The following is a 22,573-nucleotide window of genomic DNA, read 5'->3' as shown; positions in this document are numbered from 1 at the left end:
TTGTGTGCCATCTGCATTTTGTCTTTCAGCACAATGCACGATGGCATGTAGGGTTTGCGACGGTGACGGGTTGTACCATACTTTTCATGATGCACTATAGCATTGGTTCTCAAAGTGGGGTCCGGGGACCCCCGGGGGTCCTTGGGGGGGTGCCAAGGGGTGCCCACGCAGCAAAATTAGTTAATATAGCGTCACAATAATTTTAACCACTTCAACCATATTTTATACTTTGGCTATTCAAAAATAGTAGATATACAAGCTCATATGAGCTAGTAGATCTGCTATTTTTGAAACATTTTGAAAATTTGTGCAAACCATTGAATTATTTTTTTTTTAAGCGAAAATTTGTAACTCAAATCTTTGCTTCTGGGGGGTCACTGGAACAACATATTTGAGGTGGGGGTCCGCGTCTAAATACATATCATTTTGAGGGTCCTTGACATGGAATAGTTTGAGAACCACTGCACTATGGGATAGGATGAGTCTACTATATACTGTAGGTTATAATAACATTCAGACATCACTACAAAATGGCGTATTAGAGAGGGAGTGATTTCGGACACAGGGCAGGACACCCCTAGCATTTATATCTGGATACAATCTGAACCGTGCTTTCCTAAATAATGATCCTGGTTTCTGGGAACATGGCAATGCAAGAGATTTCTCAGTCTATCGAAAACTTTCTGTGGACAGTTCCATAATGACTCATTTGAATGTCACAACTGAAGCATTCACCAAAAAGCTACAGTAGCCTACAGTATGTGACTTGATCCATTTCCTCTGGATCAGTTTACACGTCACGTACAGTATACAGACAAAAGTCCTTCAAATTGTCATTGAGTGGCCCTGGCAATGCTCAAAAGTGATTCGCATTAAAGGGATAGCCATGTCAAGTTCCTAACATAGGAGTTTGGATATCAAATGCCTGTAGTGGCTTTTGCTACATGTGGTCAGCCTGTCCTACTTCCTATACTAATAAATGCTCAAAACAGTCAGTCCGTCCTCATCCATTTTCCTCCTCAGTGGGTTGACGGATCAATCCGAAATTGCACATGGGCCTTGTCCATTATCCATTGGCATAGACCCAATAACACCACGTGATATGGGATCACGTACTAGTCACAGTCTAGGGGCCCATAGCCCGCCCGGACGGACGGACAGACAGACGGTGGGTGGAGATGCGGGTATGGACTAGTCTAAAAAGAATGATGAACAAACTATGGTAGGAGGTCAAGGGGAATCGTTTTCCAGCTTGGTGGGTCAAACCTTAATTACACAGCAAAGACCACAAAACACTGCAAAAGATGATGAAGATGATGCCATGTTTTACAAATCACTGCACAGCTGGCAAGCAATCGCAATGCTTTGCAATAACCTGTAAGGAAGGCCACTGAAACTGTGCTGAAAGAGCGATTTATTTCTACATTGTAAAATCCTAAATGTTAATTTAACTCTCAAGAGTTAAATGAACACTTATCTAACCACTGCACAATGCTCTGTTAGCCAAGCTCCTATTACTTCTATGTAGATAGACAAAAACCTGGGATCTGGTATGAGGGGATTCTGCTGCACTTCACCAGAATCATTCTCTGGGATCCAATTAGCCGGAAGTTGAAATGAAATTGTGTTGTGAATGTTTCTGCAACCCCTCTTTCACACAGGAGATGTTAGAAAAGCAGCAGGAGAGTCTACAGAAGCAAAGGGAAGCAGTGAAATACAGGCTGAAGAAGCTAGCTGCACGTCAATCAGAACTCACAGTAAGTTGTTTGTACCGGTCAGTGTTCTAGATATATTACTTTGACAAAAAACAACTTATTTTCGTGTGCTGTGTATTTACCAGTGGTGGAAAAAGTACTCTCAGGTTTTACTTGAGTAGAAGTATCAATACTGCAATGTGGAAATATTGTATTACAAGTGAAAGTCCGGAATTCAAAAGTATTGTCCCATTTCACAAGTTCAAAATGTATGAAAGATCTTTTGAAAATAGCCGATCTACAAGCTCACAATGCGTCACATCGCGACGCATTGTGAGCTTGTAGATCTGCTATTTTCAAAGGGCCGAAAAGGTTAGTGTGGTTAGTGTGTTTTGCGATAATAACCAAAGTCTAAAAAGTAACTAGAAACTAAAGATTTCATATAATTGTAGTAGAGTAAAAGTACAATATTTGCCTCTGAGATGCAGTGGAGTAGAAGTAACAGTACTGAACATTGGAATTACTCCAGTAAAGTAGAAAATACCTCAAAATTTTACTTAAGTACAGTACTTGAGTAGATGTACTTAGTTACTTTACACCACTGGTATTTACATATAAACAGTATATCTCTGTGTCAGCCATGATCGTTGTACCCAGAAAGCACTACCGCTGTAACATTTAGTGGTCAGGTATTGACTGCACGATGCACACCTTGCTCACTCACACACACACACACACACACACACACACACACACACACACACACACACACACACACACACACACACACACACACACACACACACACACACAATGATCAATGCTTGTGCGTGACCTAGACAAAGTCTGCGGTCATAAGGGACGGCATCATCAGGAAGTATCAGGAGATCCATAAGGTCCTGGAAGAGGACCTGATGGTGACTCTAGCCCACCTGGAGATGGAGGAGAGAGCTGCCGTGTCAGCATTGGACGGGCTCATGGAGAAGAACTGTTCGCTTATCCAGGAAATAGAGCAACACCTGGCCAGACTTACAGTGGAGCTGGCTCTGGACATTGATCCCAGTGCGATGGTGACTAAAGCTATTTATTTTACGGTAGTTTTATTTATTGAATTGAAAGTAAATTAACATTATGTGATTCCAGTGCTCTCTCTCTCTCCCTCTCTCTCTCTCTCTTTCTTTGCTAAATCTTTCTTTTTTCCCCTTGTCCAGAAGGACAAAGAGAGTGTTGGCAGGTATGGAATCTAAGACAAAAACATACATTTATACCAATCTGCTGTGTTTATTCTCCAATCATATAGTACTCAGCAAAATCCATAGTGCAGGGGTCTTCAACGTTTTCAGGCCAAGGACCCCCTAGCTGAGGGAGAGATGAAGCAGGGACCCCCTTTGTATTGTATAAAATTGTGTTTCAGATTATACATTTTTTGTTTACTTGGTCTGCTCTTTTTTCCCCTCTACACCTACACCTCTTTGCCAAAAATAGCCGATCTACAAGCTCACAACGCCTCGCAGCGCGAGGCGTTGTGAGCTTGTAGATCGGCTATTTTTAGCTAAAGTTCTCCTCAGAAAAGGGATGCTAGGGTTCAAGTGGTTAAGGTAAAAAGAAAAATCATATCACACAAAGATTTGCCGGACCCCCTGTAGTAACTCTGAGGACCCCCTAGGGGTCCCGGACCCCCTGTTGAAGACCCCTGCCATAGTGACTTTCTGAGTATCCTCCTGAGATAGACCATCACGGCTAAAATGTTTACACTCCCAAGTTGGATTAACAAACATTTTTACAGTGCACGATAGCAGCTGACGTGGTTCCATGGCCGTCTCTCTCACACAGGGTGATGGACCTGCTGAACACCACAGAGCCCAGCACCGTGAAGCTGGACGAGGCCAAAGCCGAGCAGATCCTCAGCCTCACCAACAACATGCTGCTGCTGATTCGCTCCCAGACCCCCATAACTAAGACCCTCCTCAAGAGCTGTCAGTTCATAGTCACACTTTCTGTAACGTTACACTACTTGTAGCCTACCAGAAGTTAATTTTACAGCAAATAAATGATATCTCTGCTGTCCGGCAGCAACCAGCTAACTCCAAAATGTTCATTTTTCAGGAAATTACAAAAACAAAAAAAAGGCCTGGAGCCTGGAGTCAGCTAAACCAGCTAACTCCACCCCCCTTTGGTGAACTTAGCTGGTTTAGCAGAAAGTTTGAGGATCAAATGGAGTTAGCTGGTTTAGTCAGAAGCGCTTTTTAATACTTTTCATTGGTTCAAGATTTTTTTTATCAACACACAGACGTAAAGGGTGTTCAATGGCCCTGATTTATGGGAAAAAAATGCAAAAGCGGAAAAATTTAGTTAGCTGGTCTCTGCTGGACAGCAACGATATGCTGTATGGAGGTTTCAATGAGACACACAACACTACCGATATGTCGATATGTGCATTGTGCATGCTGCCCCGGCTGTTGTATTGTATCCCATGACCCCTTTTTAAAGCAAATTGACAAAAGGTGGTTAAGATGTTTGGCTTCAGTGTCCCTGGCCATGCGAGGGACGAAAGGGTTCAAATCTCAAGTATGACACTGGCACAATCACACCTAGGCAGAATGCAGAAACAAAACAAAATAAATCACGCCACCCCTTTGAACTTCTGACCTATCACACATCATGTTCGGCTAGTGGACATGTTCGGTTTAACCTTAAGCATCATTCACCAGTTACACACAGTGGGAAGCCTGGTTTTCATTTCGAATTGACTAGTGTGATCCGGTCTAGGCCAGATACGGCTATTAGTTGTGGAATTAGACCCCAACTAATATCAGTATCTGGCCAAGCACTGCAATGTTATTGTTCTCCAACATAAAAGCAGAAACGACATAAAACAACATCATTCCCTTTAATTATCAGTATATATGAGCCGATATCTTGCGCCGATATCTTGTAATATCATATTGACACTGTTGGTTTCTGTCTCCAGATTCCAGTGAGGTGCATCTCAATCCAGAGACCGGCCACCCTAAGCTGATCATCTCAGCCGAGGGTGACAGCGCAACTTACACAGACACGTGGCAGGAACTGCCCGACCTCCCGGGACGGTTCGATTCCACGCTCAACGTCATCAGTTCACAGGGCTTTAGTTTTGGCCGCCACTACTGGGAGATCGATGTAACTGGAAAAACCTATTGGGAACTGGGCCTCACCTATCCAACGATCCCTCGCAAAGGCAACACTGAGGACTGCTGGCTGGGCCGGGGGGTTTCATCCTGGTGTGTGGAGTTTTTTGACGGCGAGTACACGGCCTGGCATGGAGGGGTGCCCCACCAGCTGCCTGTCACGAAACGCCTCCGTCGCATCGGGGTCTTGTGTAGTTTCCCTGCAGGTTTAGTGACGTTTGTTGCGGCAGACAACATGGCCCCTCTGTTCTCTTTCTGTGCGGGCACGTTCACAGACTGCCTTCACCTAGCTGTGTGCCCGGGGCATGACCATAAAGGCACCAACGCCAGACCTATCACGATCTGTAACACGCCCTCGCCCACTAGTACTCTCTGTACGAGTAAAGACTAGTGTACTTTTTGTTGTAATTTCTTTAATGATTGTCGTCTTGATGTTGCTGACGTCAAATTTCTCATCTTTGAAATAAAAATCTATATATCTCTATATAAAAAGCATTTGTATGAAAAGAAATGAACTTCAGATGTTATACTAAACGGTAGACAAGGTTGGTTTTACACTCTCTTTGTAATAGAATTACATTTCTCTCTTGATATTAAAAAAATATATTGTGGTTAATGTTGTCATATATTAAAACATGTATTTGTACTATTAGAATTCTGCTTTAAAATATCCTCTTGAAAACAGATCTAAGTGCACACAGTTAATTTTGGCCTTAGATGCACCTGCCTGGATGTGAATCCGAAGGGTTACAAAGTCTACATTCAAGCAAATAATGAGCTCTTTGCAAACATACAAACTTATACAGTGTGCGTTGCAAGTGAATATTGGCACTCACCCATTTGAAAAAAAAACCAAATGTTGCAGTTTAACTTCAAAAACATTAACAGTTAAAGAAGCTGAGGAGCCCTATATGTTGTGCCATACGCATTATTAATGTTTGCTGTGTAGGACGTGTAGTGCACTGCACTGATTACAGTTGGAAAAACTCCACTGTCCACAAGTCAATAAAAAAAAACGGATTCAGCTACTTGTACGGGCCATGTCCATACAGTACAAAGGTTAGTATACTTACACAAATGTTGAGAGTAGATCGTCTCACTCTCCCGGACGTCCTCTGATCCACTGCCATCATGAACCTTAAAGTCCTCTTCTTGTGCCTGATTTTAACGATGCTCATCACATCTGCTGAAGTATGTATTTTGTTCTCTTTTTCCCCCTTCTTACAGTGCTTGACGTCAGGCATGGCAGTATGCAAATATAGAGTAATGGACAAACATAGTTTAAGCCACTGTCTCTGTGTTATAAGTAACCCACCTTTGCCGTGAATAAAACACCTCCGGATTTGTCAGTCATATTTGCTTTGTGATATTGTCTTTCCAATGTTGTCTTTGAATTGTCTAAAGGACAGTCAGAGCAGTGAGCATTACTGTATTTGTTTTTACGATGACTTTGATGTCAATGGCACTGATGAAACCTTCATCATTCTCTCAGCTGAGAAAACATAAGCGGAAACACAAGCTTCAGGTTGAGGATGGTGCTGAGAGAAAACGTTTAAGGGACCGGGTTACAGATATCCTGGACGGTAAGCACTTTACTCCATTACTCTTTTATAGTGTACTGTACAGTATGTGGTATATGATAATATTATGTCCTTTATTGGGAAAGAGAGAGAGAGAGAGAGAGAGAATCAAGAATAAAGAAAACTACATGGATAGAGTATTATATCTAACAATGTTATGACTCATGTTTTAGACTTTTTCTATCAGATCGTAGATAGCGTGAGTGATGACGATGATGATGAAGATGATGACAGAGGAGACTGGATTTTCGAACTTCAAGAACCAGATGGTGAGAATTCAATCTTATAAGTAGGGAAATATAGAATGTTCCCAGATTATTACACATATTCATTTCTCATACGAAGCATACATTTTCCCATTTATCTCCCCATTTGCTTTACACTCATCCCAGGACAATGCAACCCGAACCCTTGCCTCAATAATGGCACATGTGAGGAAAAAGGCAAGAGGAGATTCAAATGTGACTGTCCCGAAGGCTTCAAGGGCAAGAAGTGTCAGAAAGGTTTGCGAAACAATTATATGTCCTTCATGTGCAAAAGTCCTTTATTGTACTACCACAGAAGTTACTTGGTAGAATACATTTACTCAAATACTGTTTAAGTACAATTTCAAGGTACTTTTACTTGAATATTAAAAATCTCAGAGGCATTGTTGTACTTTTACTCCATTACAGTTATTTGATAGCTTTAGTTGCTACTTACTTTGCAGATTTGGATTATTAATAACAAAAAAATAATAACAAAAAAAAGCTTCCTTTGGGTGTTTGGCACTGTCCTACCTGGTACTTGGTACAGCCTGACAAAGTATTTGACAGTCTTAACAAAGTGACTTAATTAAAAACTTAAACAAATTAAAAAATTAAAACAGGTCTTGGGGCGCAAAATCGCAGAACTTTTACTGGTAACAAAGTATTTGTGCACGATGGTATTGCTATTTTTACTTCCAAAGGTAAAAAATCTGAGTACTTCTTCCACCACTGCATGAAACCATAATATTATTATTATTATTGCAGCCCGCAAACATTGTAAGAGGGGCAGATGTGGACGTGGTGAGTGTGTCCTGACCTCTGTGGCCCCTTTCTATCAATGCAAGTGTAAGGAGCCCTTCCAACCGCCAGACTGCAGAACAGGTAGGAGTGTCCCTCCAACAGTACTCCTCTTTGGCTTGAATTGATCTGTGTGCTTTGCTTTAGTTTAATCCATTGAAAACGGGAACCCATCTGTGTCATTTTCGATTTCTTTGGCTATTCAAAAATAGCAGATCTACAAGCTCATAGAGCGGCAGCTCTATGAGCTTGTAGATCTGCTATTTTTTGAAAAAAAATGAACATTTTAGCAAATCTTTGAATATATATATTTTTTTAAACTCCAATATTTGCTTCTGGGGGTCCCTGGAATAAAATATTTTGAGATGGGGGTCCATTTTGGGGGTCGTTGACATGAAAAAGTTGGAGCACCACTGATATAGCAACATACTGTTAGGATGTATTTGGCCGCCCATCTCAAAATATTTTGTTCCAGGGACCCCCAGAAGCATAGATTTGAGTTAAACATTTTAGATTTAAAATATACATATATTCAAAGATCTGCACACATTTTCACGATTTTTCAAAAATAGTAGATCTACAAGCTTGTAGCTCTATGAGCTTGTAGATCTGCTATTTTTGAATAGCCGCAAGAAATCTAAAAATGACACAGATTCTTTCCCGGTCTAAATGGGTGCAAATCTACCTGTGTAGTCATTGAATTTAATAGTAGATTTTAAAATGTTACCTGTCCATTTGTATTGATGTTTCTTTAACAAGAAAGCTTTCTTTATTTTAAAGTTTCGTTATGTGAACCCAATCCCTGTAAGAATGGTGGAACATGCATCCGGGATGAAGATGACTTTGACTGCGAGTGCAAGGAAGGGTTTAGAGGGCAATTCTGCCATGTTGGTAAATAGCATTACTATACATGTGACATCCTCTTCATTCTATTGTATGTGGTCTCACAAATTGTGTGCTGACCAAGGCGTGTAATATCTACCACCAGGCCCTAACGACTGTTATGTGGACGACGGTGAGTCGTACCGTGGCAACGTCAGCGAGACAGACGACGGCCGTGAATGCCTCCATTGGAACTCTCACTTCATCCTGGAGAGAGGAGTTAACCCCTTCACTGCCTATGAGGATGATGACGGATTGGGCCCGCATAACTTCTGCAGGTCTGGTTTAAAGATCAACTTTGCACACATGTATACATACATATGTGTGGACAAAGGGGCCTGCTTCTGAGCTGTAAATTGAGTCTACATAGGAAGTGACAGTTCATATGAATGGCCTGTAGTTTTGCTGTTTTACCCCTGCTGGTGCCAGAAAGAATTTCTCTCAATTCAAGTGGGTGGGTTTTTGCTGAACTTTAGACTTGATTTTATTACCTTAATAGACATTGTCATAAATACTATATGCTTCCAGTCGCTAGTTTAAAGTCCTCTTTCAATCACCATGATATGAGTTTTGGTAAATGATGGTCCCCTTTATTTTAAAATTGATGATAAAGTAGGGTATGTTGTAGGAGGGGCGTGGCTACCTTGTGATGATTTGATTGACAAGCTACACAACCAATAGCATTCATTCCCCACCCCCGCTCTGGCTCCAACCAATAGCATTAATTTCCGTGTGCATAGGATATGACGCGATATGACGCGACATACTGTAGAAAGATGGTGGATTTGAAATTGCTGAAAAATAGGATTCATTTACGGTCTGTAGAGTCAGATGGGCATAACGCTGTCCATTCTTTTTCACAGTCTATGGTGTGGACCTCATAAAGAAAGGAAATGTGTTCAAAATATGTATTAAAAAAGGTGCAAACATATAATATTTAGAGTGGAAGAAATGACATAATTTTTTTTGGAGCCAAAATGTTGCGACCAGATTGACCCCATTGTACAATTGCAAGTTCTGGTAACATGGTAATATGGTTATGAAAACAAATATTGCTGCTCATGTTTCTGTGATCCAGAAACCCAGATGGAGACGCAATGCCCTGGTGTTTCATCAGAAAAGGTCGCAAGTTGTGGTGGGACTACTGTGATGTGACTGAATGCTCCGACTCCACAGGTCAGACTCTAACAGACTCTAATGGTTAATGTCGTGACTCATTATGCAACAAAGTGCATATCCTACATTATAACTATTCAGACAACTCCCTGAAATATTATATGCAGTAGAACGTTACATTATAGCAGGCACCTCGTATAAATGCCCACTTATTTTCTCTTCTTTCCTGACAAGAAGCAAAAAATTATAAAGTTTTGAATTTTGTTTGTATTTATTCTCAGCAGTAGTACCAACTGGTGTATCCCCTCCCGGTCCCCAGCCCCAACCAACCGCTCCCCAGCCCCAACCAACCGGTCCCCAGCCCCAACCAACCGCTCCCCAGCCCAAACCAACCCTTCCGCAGCCCAAACCACCCGCTCCACAGCCCCAACCAACTGTTCCACAGCCCAAACCAACCGATCCTCAGCCCACATCCCCATCCACACTGGAGCAGTTCAAATCCTGTGGGAAACCCGAGCCTAGGAAGCCCCTCACACGTATATACGGAGGTCTGAAAGTGAATCCTGGGGCTCTGCCTTGGCAAGTGTCCCTGCAAGCAAGGCCTAAGGGAACAAGCCGTCCCCATCGACATCTCTGTGGAGGAGTCCTCATTAAGAGCTGCTGGGTACTGACGGCTGCCCACTGCATGTAAGCAATTATTACTACTTATTTTAAATAGGAATACTTAACACATTTGAACCAAAGGTATACTCCTTCTCCCAATATATTATTTGAGCGCAATCATTTATATTCTGCCACATTCTTTTGAACAGTGATCCAAAGAACGAATTGGAGGTGGTGGCAGGAAGCCTGTCACTGGATTTGCAAGAGCCCACAGAGCAAACCTTGGTCGTGGAGGAGACCATTGTTCATGAGAACTACAGAGAGACGCCTGCAGCCGTTTACAATGACATAGGTGATCAATGTAGCTCCAACTAAAATCGCTAGGTTTATCGTCATGCATTATTTGGAAATAACCAGTAATGTTCCCCTGTTTTAGCTTTGTTGAAGCTGAGAGGTGCAAACGGCATCTGTGCCAACGAGACCCAGTTTGTGAAGGCGGCCTGTCTGCCTGATGCTGCATTCGCTGATGGATCAGAGTGCACCATTGCTGGATGGGGTGCTACGGAGCAGTGTAAGAACACCGCCATTGCACACAGCATGAAAGCCTTTTCTTTAATCCCGATCTTCTTCTAAACGTGATGGATAATAGTAAAAGCAACGTTTTATTACAACTAAACATTCACCAAAAATAGCCGACTGTGAAACTGTACTTCACTAAGTATACAGAGGGTTTAAGTGGTTATAGTACCCTATTTTTGATGTATTTCTTGGTGGTAGCTCAATATGGTTCCAGCCACCTACTGGACGCCCAGGTTCTGCTCATTGACCAGCAGATGTGCTCTGACAAGAAGGTCTATGGGAACGCCATTGATGACAGCATGTTCTGTGCTGGCTACCTGCAAGGAGGGACAGATTCCTGCCAGGTCAGTAGAGGAATTAGTGTGTGTGTGTGTGTGTGTGTGTGTGTGTGTGTGTGTGTGTGTGTGTGTGTGTGTGTGTGTGTGTGTGTGTGTGTGTGTGTGTGTGTGTGTGTGTGTGTGTGCGCGTGTGCGTACGTGCGTGTGTCCCTTTCTAGTATTGTATGTAATCTACATTATAAAGGATGTTCATGTATGTTCCAGGGTGACTCTGGAGGACCGCTGACATGTGAGAGGAATAATACTCACTTCCTTTATGGTCTTGTGAGCTGGGGAGACAAATGTGCTGTGGCGAATAAACCAGGCGTTTATGCAAAGGTCTCCCACTTCTTGGACTGGATCAAGGCAAAGACACAAGCAGTATAAGTCATCTTTGTTAGTCAGCATATGCCAACCAGTGTAAAGGGTTGAGTTGTGATTGGATCCATCTGAGAAATGTGTATAGACAAGAAGGGTTAAAATGATCATTATTGCTGTAAAAAGATGGCTTGGGGGGAAAAGTGTAATATAAATGATGTTTAACCAGTTATCATCACTTGTTTCCTATAGATTGATGCAGTGATTCTTGTCATAAATAAACAGTTCTTTCATAATTGTTCTCCACCGTGTCTATTATAGCCTACACTAGTACAGTCAGCAGTGCAGTGGAGCCAGCAGATTCAGTCCCTCAAGTGTATTATCAGATTAACGACGACTGCAGGCAGTGATAAATTGTGTAGAAAGGTGTAGAGGTATATTATATATCATCTCCGTCGGAAACCTCAAATGTCCAAAACTGTTTTAACTTTTCATAGTAGGGCAGGGGAGAGGGTCCCACAGCACCCGAGTGACATGTTTTTGTAGGACCCTTATGGTGTTTAGTTAAGATTTCTTCTTGTTGCCCAGGTCAACTAATGTCCCATGGGGTGCACTTTTAACCCTTTCTTACACATATCACCAACCCGAACAATAAAACGGAGACACATTTGTCTATATAATTTTGACCCAATGAATTCATTAAAGCGGTTATTATTAAGATTCAAGCACATCTTGACTCTGTTTCAGGACATAAACAGCCAAAAAAATAGCAGTTTAAAATCTGTGTGCAAATTGGAGAAAGTGGACAGAAGGAGAAATGATCCTATCTCAGCTTAGTCCGCCAGATTGTGATGGGGATAGAAAAAGGACGCACAGAGGCTGAGATTGTGGAAGCTGTGATCAGGGCTGTCAGTCCAGGGCTTCCCTTGAGAGAGAGATTAAGCGTGGGCTGACCCTTACATCACTACTCACCATCCAGAAGGGTCACTACAAGATCGACAGTTCCACTGACCTCTACCACCAGCTTATAAACATCTCCCAGGATCCTAGAGAGACCCCCCTGAACTTTGTATTCCAGGCTAAAGGAGAAGCTGTTGTGGAAAGCAGCAAATGAAGAAAATGATGACCAGTACAGCAGAATGACCATTCAGCGTAAGTTCCTCCGCTCAATTGAAACTGGACTATTGATTGACTGTGAAGTTCCATATCCTGCCCACCTCAGATATTTGTGAACACAACGGATGAAGAACTAATACAAAGGGTAAATGTAAAAAAACCCGTAAAAACAGATGAAACAAATAATTAGTGGGTCATGTAGGAAACAGATGCAGGTCCCAGAAAGGAAAGTACCGTATGTACCAATACCCACGACAAACACCACTAACCACAGTCTGCCTGAACCGTCACCAAGTTGTTGGACAGCTAGAATCAGTCAAAACAGTGTACTCAGCAGCCATTCAGACCAAATATCAGCAGCCGTCACCTGACCAGACAGACAGGGCAGAGTCTAAGTCCAACGGGGCAACAGACATGTCACACCCTGCACCACAGCCCGGTAACAGGCAAGAGGAGACACCAATGACATGGGATCCCCCTGTGGAACTCAACCACCTTCCAGAGGGTCAGCAGAGAGTGGCGAAGACAATGTTGAGAGAGGAGTGTCAAGCCTTTGCATCGGCAGTGACGATGTAGGCTACTTACCTTCCCTTCAGATGCACATTACCATCCAGTCCAGTACAAAAGACCTACTGCACGTCTGTCCCAAAGCCTCTCCACAATGAATACCGTTTGCATACCGTTTGGCCTGAGCTCCGCCCCTGCAGAATTCTAGTGGAGCATGGAACATTGCCTGGCTGGCCTGAGAGACACGATCTGCCTCCTGTACCTAGATGAAAAGATAGTACACAGCAGCAGTTTTGAAGAACACCTGGAGCACGTCCGGTTAGTCCTCCAGCGCTACAAGGAGCGTGGTGTTCAGTTAACTCCGAAGAAGTGTGAGCTGTTTGAACCCAGTGTGAAGTTTCTTGGCAGGCTGGTGACAGGAGAGGGTTACACCATGGACCCCGCAGAGATGGCGCCTGTGATGAATCTTAGGAGAAGAACACTTGCTACTGTCGGTGATCTACGCCATGCAGGTGCTAGGGTTCCTATGTATGTTATCATAGGCCTTATATCCCCAATTTCTCCCACGAGCACGCCCATGACTCACCAGCAGGAAGACACAAGAAAACAGTAAAGAAAAAGAAAGGTCAGTTACCATCACGCGCACCCATAAAGTGGACCAGCTCTCAGTGCAGTGCAGACGTCAGTCAGACACTGCTGAATTTAAACTGTGTGTTTCAACCATATACTGTATAAAAGAGATGGACAAAGCCACACCTCTGCTTTCTACAAGACCGAAAATTAAGCCTATTGTTTGTCTGTGTGCAATCCGCCATCTTTAATATATACAATCGAGCACGTCGGCTATCAAACGCTATTGCTTGAGACCAGACATGTGACCAAAGCAGGGGCGGGAACCGGAAAACAATCCCCAAAGAATGCTATTGGTTGGGTAACTTGTCAATCATGAGCGGGGGCGGGGAATGAATGCTATTGGTTGTGTAGGTTGTCAATCAAATCATCCCGCCCCTCCTGGAGCATAGCCTACTTTATCGTCAATTTTAGAATAAATGGGACCATGATTTAGCAAAACGCATATCATGATGATTGAAAGGAGACTTTAAACTAGTGACTGGAAGCATATAATATTTATGACAATTTTTATTAAGGTAAGAAAATCTAGTCTAAAGTTTGTCAACAACCCATCCACTTACAATGAGAGAATACTGTATTTCTGATACCTGCGGGCCACCTACAGGCCATTCATATGAACTGTCTCTCTTCCGTATCGGCCTCATTGTAAATATGTCAGGCTGGCCCCTTGGTTTCAACTGTGTTTCACAGATACCCTTAACCTGAAAAATAAATTAAATGTGTTGCACCGGATTGCAGAACCTCCTTCATTACATACGTGTAACATGTCCACGATGTTTTACTGACTTTGTGTGGCTGCTGGTGTGGCCATCACATGTGGCCATCAGAGTATATCACTAGCGTATCACTAGCCTTGGCCATACAATGCCCATGGCGTTATTAGGCAACGGTTTGTGTGACGTCACCATAGAACTTGGTCAAATATATATACACAGGTACCTTTAGCCATAGAGCAAGACCTACAGTTTGAGGCAACTATCATGAACAACACCAACGTTTTCTGTTAATGGCTGTCAACTTGAAAGAGAGTTGGGTGTATACTGTTCTGCATGTTGTTTTAGACTGTAGACAACATTCAGCATGATCATTAAAGAATATCGAGTCATCCTCCCTATTTCAGTGGAGGAATACCAGGTGGCCCAGCTGTACTCGACTGCAGTGGCTAGTAAGATAGAGACAGGTGGAGGACAGGGTGTGGAAGTGTTGACTAATGAGCCCTATGACAAAGATGGAGAGACAGGACAATACACACACAAGATCTACCACATGAATAATTTGCCTAAACTTATTACTTTCTTTTCGCAAAAATCTACCCTTTTCCATGAGAAGGCATGGAATGCATATCCTTACTGTCAGACCATGGTTACAAATGAGTGCATGAAGGAGAACTTTTTAATTAAGGTTGAGACATGGCACAAGCCTGACATGGGAGAGGTAGACAATGTTTACGGATTAACCGAAGAGGAATGGAATAGAGTTGAAGTTGTTCACATCAACATTGCTGACAGAAGTCAAATACCAAGAGCAGACTACAACCCTGAAGCGGATCCTGCTATATTCGAGTCAGAGAAGACGGGAAGAGGGCCCCTGGGACCTGACTGGAAAAATGAAGTCTCAAGTGACATCAATTGTCCTCATATGTGTGTCTATAAGCTAGTCAAAGTCCGTGTCAAGGTGCTTGGTTTCCAGAAAAAGACGGAGGAATATTTACACACGGCGCAAAGGCGCATTTTTACCCTCTTCCATAGACAGCTGTTTTGCTGGATTGACAAATGGATTGACCTGACGATGGATGACATACGTCGTCTGGAGGATGAAATTAAGAATGACCTGAATCAGATTATGGAGAACTGTGAATACACGGGCATGGGTTTAGGTGACTAATCTGCTTACAGTACAGTACAGTACTGCAGCACTACACTACTACTGTAGTTCTACGGAGATCCCAAAATCTCCCAAGTTGGTGTCAAACATCACTGACTGGCCTCCAAGTACTCTGACAAGGGTACTGACATGACAAACTGGTACTGCATTTGTAACTTTACAATATTACTGGCAATGTTTTTTTAGTTTTTTTTGCTGAGGTTTGAATTGTCTTTTTGTTTAGTAGTTAATTGTACAGTACCTGGTGTTAAGAGTAATTAGTGCAGTAGTGCAGTGCCGATTTAGAACAAGCGACTGCCCCGTCCGTCCGTCCGTCCATTGAGTTAAATGGACAGGTGGTGCCATCTTGTGAGGTTTTCAGCTATTACTTTCAATGGCGTTCTCTTTAAATGATCAGAGTACTTGGAAGGCCTCTAATACTCCACGTCTGACACCTCGTCGTGTCATCTTTGCTTCTTTAGCAGTTCATTTCACATATACTGTAAGATGAAGACAATAACTGAAGCATGACATCCAAGAGCGGAGCAGGAAATACATTATGTTCATCCGTGTGGTGTCACAGTCTAAACAGTCCCCTGATCAATCCACTGATCGAAAACCGTCTCTTCCTAAAATTCAATAATCTGCAAAATGACCCTACTGTATATGGTGCTTCGGCATAACACAGTGCTGAAAGTGTTTGTTTCTGTAACCTTGGCTTGCACATCTATGCACGCTTTTGCAAGTCTCTCATTATGCTCTCCTGTTTCTCTGCATGCATGAATCCGCCTGGCGTCCCAGCTGGCATCTATATGTAATCTATATGTAATTAATGGCAACCAATAGGCACTGCCCTCATTTACCTTCAGACATGACAGACCAGTTGAACAGCCAATGAGTGTGATTTATTTTAACCGCTTGAGCACCAGCATGCCTATTCTGGGGGGGACATTCGCCAAAAATAGTATATAGTTGTGATTCAGGTCCGTTTGACAAAGAATATAGGGTTTAAGTGGTTAAATCAACAGTGAGGTTGGATTCGACTGTAACAACCCCTACAGTTTGGTCTGCGGAAGGTGTAGACAACCACATGTCTCACTTATACAGAGTGGGGTCTGTCTGTATGTCTGTCTGTCTGTCTGTCTCTGTCGGAGAGATCAATGCCAGGTGTCTTGTGCACACTGCCAGTACACCACAGAAGTATCTTCACTCATTTTTTCCATATATATTTTGGACGTTTTGAAATATTTAAAGCCTCATTTTCAGTAGCCATTACTTTTGTGTCCTAATGTTAGTTATTAGAAACATTGTAATTGTGTTAGCGCAAGAGAACCCCAGTATTCTGTTCAATGAAGAATATAAATGGTCTTTTCTTGGGTTGCCATTTACTGGCATTCTTAAAGTTTCTGGGTTAAACAAGACTGGGTCCAATTAACAGCGTGGCTTCATGCGGTCCACGTCCTTCATGTGGCCAGTCTATGATGCCAGTCGTCTATGACATAGCTATTATGACATATGACTCCATATTTAGGCAAGGCACGTTGCCTTGCCTAAGGCAACGTGCAGGAGGCTTTGTCGGTCGGTCTGTCTGTCCCTCTTTTCCTACCCAGCCAGGAGACTTTGTCGGTCGGTCTGTCTGTCCCCCAGCCATTCAGATTTCAACCACTAGGGGTCTGGCAGAACCAGGTCTCCTGGTCTTGTTTTTATGCCTCTGTTATCAGAAGAATAACACTTTTAAAACTAGTTCATGCTTCAGTGAAAATGTGTCACTTGACAAAAACTGACATGCCGGTTTTTGCTGACTTAGGCTTTACTCTGCAAAAGAAATCTCACAATTGTCCATTTTAGCCATTCTGCCTTTTTGAGGCATAATGGAAAGCTTCGGTAGCACTTGCTATGCATCCCATTCAAATTCAGGACACCCCTGCAAAACTCGGCATTGTTAGGCAACGCTTTGTGCTGTGTGTGATGTTAGATCAGGTCTTGGTCAGCCTATAAGGTGTTGAAGGGTGACTATATACCGTTAGACGTCTAGCTCGACTTTCTACAGAACAATAGTTTTCTTGTCTCAACGGCTGTCAGGTTGAAGAGGTGTTGCATTCACACTGTTCTGCATACCGTTTTAGACGGGATTCCACAAGTCAGCATGATCGTTAAAGAATTTCGAGTCGTCTTACCCATGTCAGTGGACGAGTACCGGGTGGGCCAGCTGTACGCTATCGCAGAGGCAAGTAAGATAGAGACAGGCGCAGGACAGGGCGTGGAAGTGTTGGCCAACGAGCCCTACGAGAAAGATGGCGAGAAAGGACAGTACACACACAAGATCTACCACATGAATTGTAAATTGCCTAAATTAATCACTATGGTTGCGCCAAAAGGTTCTCTCGTTTGCCACGAGAAGGCCTGGAATGCGTACCCTTATTGTCGGACCATTGTTACAAATGAGTACATGAAGGACAACTTTTTAATTAAGATTGAGACATGGCACAAGCCTGACATGGGAGAGGAGGACAATGTTCACGGATTAGACGCAAAGGAATGGAAGAAAGCTGAAGTTGTTCACATAGACATTGCTGACGGAGGTCAAGTAGCAACAGGGGACTACAACCATGGTACCGATCCAGCTATTTTCAAGTCAGAGAAGACAGGGAGAAGCCCCTTGGGACCTGACTGGAAGAAAGAAGTTGCAAGCAACCCCAGTTGTCCTCATATGTGTGCCTACAAGCTAGTCACTGTCCACTTCAAGTGGCTTGGTTTTCAGAATAAGGTGGAGCACTATATACAGAAGCAAGAAAAGCGCATGTTTACCCTCTTCCATAGACAGCTGTTTTGCTGGATTGACAAATGGATCAACCTGTCGATGGATGATATACGACGTCTGGAGGCTGAAACCAAGACGCAGCTGGATGAGATAAGGGAGAAAGGTGAATACAGAGGTATGGGTTTCAGTGACTGATGAAACTGGCCTGCTTACTGCAGTGGAAAGTAATTCCACTGGTACCATTTACTCAAGTACTGATTTTCTTGAGTATTTCCATTTCATGCTACTTTATACTTCTACCCCACTACATTTCAGAGGACAATCCGTTATATTTATTGGACAGCTTTATTTACCAGTTACTTTGATCCCCCTTTTCTCCCCATTGTGCGGACAATTCCACTTCCGCTGTAGTCCCTTGTCGCTAATGACCCCTAATGGCTGGGTTGGTTCATTAGGGAGGTTGTAGACGTACATGTGTCCCGTTTGAAATCCATGAAGTCACCAGCCACTTCTTTTCACCTTACAAGTGAATAGTTCCACCCGGAGGACGTCTGAGTTTGTGTGCAGGTCATGTTTGGAAGGTGTGTTTGTCCAGGGCTAATCTCTCGAACCCCAGAACGATCAGTGCCAAATGTCTTGTGCACGCTGCCAGTAGGTCAGAGGAAGTGCCTCCATACATTTTTTTTCCACATTTTATATTTTTTGAAATATTAAACTTTAATAATCAATGTTGCTCAGATGGGGCTGAAACCTTTCCAGAATTCCTGTCGCACCGCCGATCCGACCGATATGTCTGAGTCATAGTGTCGAGGGCTTTGTCAGAGTAGATGTTGAATCCGTCTGTCTGTGTCCCTTTTGTGCCCATATATGGAGATCTCTGTATCTGTCTGTTTACCTGTGCTGCGTCCCTTTTATGCTATATGGAGATCTCTGTATCTGTCAGTCATTGTCCTTTTTATGCCCATATATGGAGATCCCTGATGTCATCAGTATATGCCCATATATGGACATATCGGTTGGATCGGCGGTTCTGGACAACCATATCGTGTTTGTTTATGGTCATGTCTGAGTTAGAGTGACATGGCCATGGTCCTGCCTATATATGGGCGTATCGGGTTTTATGGTTATGTCTGAGTCAGTGTGACGTGGCCGTGGCCCGGCCAATCGGCCCGCCCTAATATAGGAAGGATACATCCACATTAGAGCCATGGCCCATGCCATTCGAATGTGGTACTCAATACAATTAATAACTTATTATTATTACATTTAACTTACATTTTGTAATGGAAGTCAGAGGCACGTCATGGATAATAGACTGAGATCAGCTTGGAGTCATGCCGTTATTAGATCTCGGTTTTTACTTATTTATTCTCCTCACTCATTCAGTAATCCTTACTCTCAATAGAGGGGGTTATATGTGGAGCAGCTGCCATACACAGTTAGATGATAACTGTACATGAATATTTTACTTAAAATATATGAACGCTAATTAATTCATTCACATAAGAAATTGTTAACACTTTCTATGAAGCCCATGCCTATAATGCATTATAAACATATATTTGCATAAATAAATGCATTTGAATCTGCTTATAACACTGTATAATTATAGTTATATATAAGCACTTATAAATATTCAGAATGCCTTATAACCCAATAATCATGATCAAAGCCTTCTGGGGGCAGAAGAAATGTTTTCTATTCTTGCATAGAGTTAATGCTTTTTTCACTTCACTTAAAGAACACAATGACCACTTATAGTGACTTATAATCCCACTATAATGCATTATAACATTATTATAACAAACCCAGATATCCTGTGGGGTCAAAACATTACCAGTCACCCAGAGGTAGCACATTTTGAGAACCAGAGTCCCCAGCAGCTCGTCATTTTCACCGGAACCTCTTGTACCGGGTCATGTGTTACTGAGCCTCCTGTCCCCCACATTCTGTTCCAAAGCTTCCATTTCAGAGTGCCCTACAATTCGGCGGTTCTGGACAACTTGGACTCCATCTCTATGCCCATATATGGGCCTATTGACTGACTTCCTACCAGGCACCGCACTCCCTGGGTGCTTTGCACGGCGAGTTTGAAGTTCATCGGTCAGACGGTTTTACGCACACGTAGAGATTTGCATAATCTTGGTTCTCAAGATACGCTCGGGATAGAAGTACTCTGGAACGATGCAGGTTAGGAATGCATGCCCCACCAGTTATGCCTAACCCCTTGTACCCATTGTCTGTCTATGTCCCTTTTATGCTCATACATGGGGATATGTCTGCCTATATCTCCACATATGGGCATAATGGTCAGATTGAAGTTGATCGGTCCTCGAGATACGCCAAGAAGAGATACACCAAACATTGACACACATGCATGTAGAGATTTCCATAATAGTTAATAGTTAGATGGCGGTGACCTACAATGCCAAATTCAGGATATACCTGCGAAAGTCGCCGTTGCTAGGCAACGGTTTGTGTTGTGTGTGATGTCAGACCAAAGCTCCCAGGCAGCCTATATAAGGTGAAGATATCTTTAATCTACGACACTGTTTGCTGTCATTCCAGCTACAGAAATATGTCTAGTGTCCTCGGATCAGTCCCTTCCAGGTATGGTGGTTCCGCCCAGAAGCCATATCAGAAGCCATCCCCTCGGAGGCCCGCCAAAAAGGGACTACGCATCAGCGTTATCAGGCAGCGTTTGGCCCCCTTTTATTACCAAGCCCAGTCCGACTCCCCAGCCAGGGACTCCTTAAACTCCAACTCCCTCACCAGGGACTCCTTAAACTCCAACTCCCTCACCAGGGACTCCTTAAACTCCAACTCCCTCACCAGGGACTCCTTAAACTCCAATTCCCTCACCAGGGACTCCTTAAACTCCAATTCCCTCACCAGGGACTCCTTAAACTCCAACTCCCTCACCAGGGACTCCTTAAACTCCAATTCCCTCACCAGGGACTCCTTGAACTCCAACCCCCTCACCAGGGACTCCTTCGACTCCAACTCCCTCACCAAGGTCTCCATAAACTCAAACAGTGCCCAGGGATTGGTGGGGTTAAGGAACCTGGGAAACACTTGTTTCATGAACAGCATCCTGCAGTGTCTCAGTAACACACAAAGCATACGGGACTACTGTCTGGACAACTCGTACAGCAGAGACCTTAACAGCAGCACCAACAACACAGTCCTTATGCAAGAATTTGCCAAGCTGATACAAACCATGTGGACGTCATCCAGCAGCTGCAAGGTCGTGGTCGTCAGCCCCTTCGAGTTCAAAGCTCGGTTCAAGAAGTTTGCCCCCGTATTTGAGGGACTCAACCAACACGACGCACATGAGTTTCTGCGCTACCTTCTGGATGGGCTGCACAACGAGGTCAACAGGGTCATAGTTGGACCGAATGCCAGCGATGTAGAGGACTTTTACCACCTGCCAGATGAGGAGAAAGGGAAGAAGATGTGGAGTAATTACCTGGAGAGAGAGAACAGTAAGATAGTCGACCTTTTTGCGGGCCAACTGAAGAGCTCCCTGACCTGCAGCAAATGCGGTTTCTGCGCCGTCGTCTTTGACCCCTTCTGGACTCTCTCTCTGCCCATCGCAGAGGGTTTTATAGTCAGCCTGATGGACTGCGTGCGGCTCTTCACCAAAGAGGACATCCTCGATGGGGATGAGAAGCCAACGTGCTGCAACTGTAAAGCCAAGAGTACGTGCACTAAGAAGTTCACGGTACAGAAATTCCCCAAGATATTAGTACTTCACCTGAAACGGTTCTCTGAGGGCCGTGGAACAACCAGCAGCAAACTGAAAACTTTGGTCAGCTTCCCTGTAAAACACCTTGACCTGCGGGAGTTTGCCTCTGAAAACAGCATGAATGCAGCAGTGTACAATCTACATGCAGTGTCCACCCACTCAGGCACCACTAGAAACAACGGTCACTATACAGCCTACTGTCGCAACCCCACCTCAGAACAATGGCACACCTTCAATGACTCCAGAGTAACGGCCAGAGTATTGTGCGACCAGGTGTGCAGTATCGACGCCTATGTGCTGTTCTATGAGTTGGCCTCCTCCCGTGGCTGTGAGCCTCCGTTGGAGGACAGTCAGATAGATGGAGTAATGGATGGATTGAGAGTGATGCAGATGGAGAGTGATAATGCCCATACAACATAAATCACAATACAGGGCTGCAAAAGAAAGAGATCTCTAAAAACAAGGGAACCAGGAGACCTGGTACTGCCAGACCCCTAGTGGTTGAAATCTGAATGGCCGGACTTCGCATGACGTGTCATGCGAGGTCCCTTCTATGCCCATGTATAGACGAAAGGGGGACAAAAGATGGACAGACATTTATGCCCATGTATGGACGAAATAGGGACAAAGCCTCATGTAGGCC

General features: G+C 43.5%; 5 protein-coding genes across 5 annotated transcripts; all 5 read left to right on the top strand.

The window, feature by feature from the left end:
- Nucleotides 1-1,178: 1,178 nt before the first annotated feature.
- On the top strand, nucleotides 1,179-5,252 carry LOC311058686 (putative E3 ubiquitin-protein ligase TRIML1; the record flags this gene model as incomplete). Its single annotated transcript, XM_084076150.1, has 5 exons — nucleotides 1,179-1,184; nucleotides 1,662-1,757; nucleotides 2,534-2,756; nucleotides 3,491-3,670; nucleotides 4,666-5,252. The coding sequence occupies 5 exons, from the start codon at nucleotides 1,179-1,181 to the stop codon at nucleotides 5,250-5,252; spliced, it is 1,092 nt and encodes a 363-aa protein (XP_083932276.1).
- Nucleotides 5,253-5,990: 738 nt separating this feature from the next.
- LOC311058685 (hyaluronan-binding protein 2) lies at nucleotides 5,991-12,416 on the top strand (the record flags this gene model as incomplete). The annotated part of the gene is made up of 14 exons (XM_084076149.1): nucleotides 5,991-6,052; nucleotides 6,354-6,444; nucleotides 6,615-6,710; nucleotides 6,834-6,944; nucleotides 7,455-7,571; nucleotides 8,268-8,378; nucleotides 8,476-8,647; nucleotides 9,448-9,545; nucleotides 9,767-10,172; nucleotides 10,298-10,440; nucleotides 10,525-10,659; nucleotides 10,866-11,011; nucleotides 11,210-11,365; nucleotides 12,282-12,416. Exons 1-14 carry the CDS (start codon nucleotides 5,993-5,995, stop codon nucleotides 12,414-12,416), a joined length of 1,977 nt encoding a protein of 658 aa, XP_083932275.1. The 5' UTR covers nucleotides 5,991-5,992.
- A 2,222-nt stretch (nucleotides 12,417-14,638) lies between these two features.
- On the top strand, nucleotides 14,639-15,442 carry LOC311058684 (phosphatidylinositol transfer protein alpha isoform-like; the record flags this gene model as incomplete). The annotated part of the gene is made up of 1 exon (XM_084076148.1): nucleotides 14,639-15,442. The coding sequence occupies one exon, from the start codon at nucleotides 14,639-14,641 to the stop codon at nucleotides 15,440-15,442; it is 804 nt and encodes a 267-aa protein (XP_083932274.1).
- A 2,125-nt stretch (nucleotides 15,443-17,567) lies between these two features.
- LOC311058683 (phosphatidylinositol transfer protein beta isoform-like) lies at nucleotides 17,568-18,377 on the top strand (the record flags this gene model as incomplete). The annotated part of the gene is made up of 1 exon (XM_084076147.1): nucleotides 17,568-18,377. One exon carries the CDS (start codon nucleotides 17,568-17,570, stop codon nucleotides 18,375-18,377), a length of 810 nt encoding a protein of 269 aa, XP_083932273.1.
- Nucleotides 18,378-20,760: 2,383 nt separating this feature from the next.
- On the top strand, nucleotides 20,761-22,350 carry LOC311058682 (ubiquitin carboxyl-terminal hydrolase 2-like; the record flags this gene model as incomplete). The annotated part of the gene is made up of 1 exon (XM_084076146.1): nucleotides 20,761-22,350. One exon carries the CDS (start codon nucleotides 20,761-20,763, stop codon nucleotides 22,348-22,350), a length of 1,590 nt encoding a protein of 529 aa, XP_083932272.1.
- Nucleotides 22,351-22,573: the final 223 nt, after the last annotated feature.

The sequence above is a fragment of the Gymnoscopelus microlampas genome (assembly GCF_963454915.1).
Source record: "Gymnoscopelus microlampas genome assembly, chromosome: 13".
In the NCBI taxonomy this organism is placed as follows: Eukaryota; Metazoa; Chordata; class Actinopteri; order Myctophiformes; family Myctophidae; genus Gymnoscopelus; species Gymnoscopelus microlampas.
The sequence above is the reverse complement of the archived record's forward strand: the minus strand, read 5'-3'. Positions and strand labels throughout refer to the sequence as shown.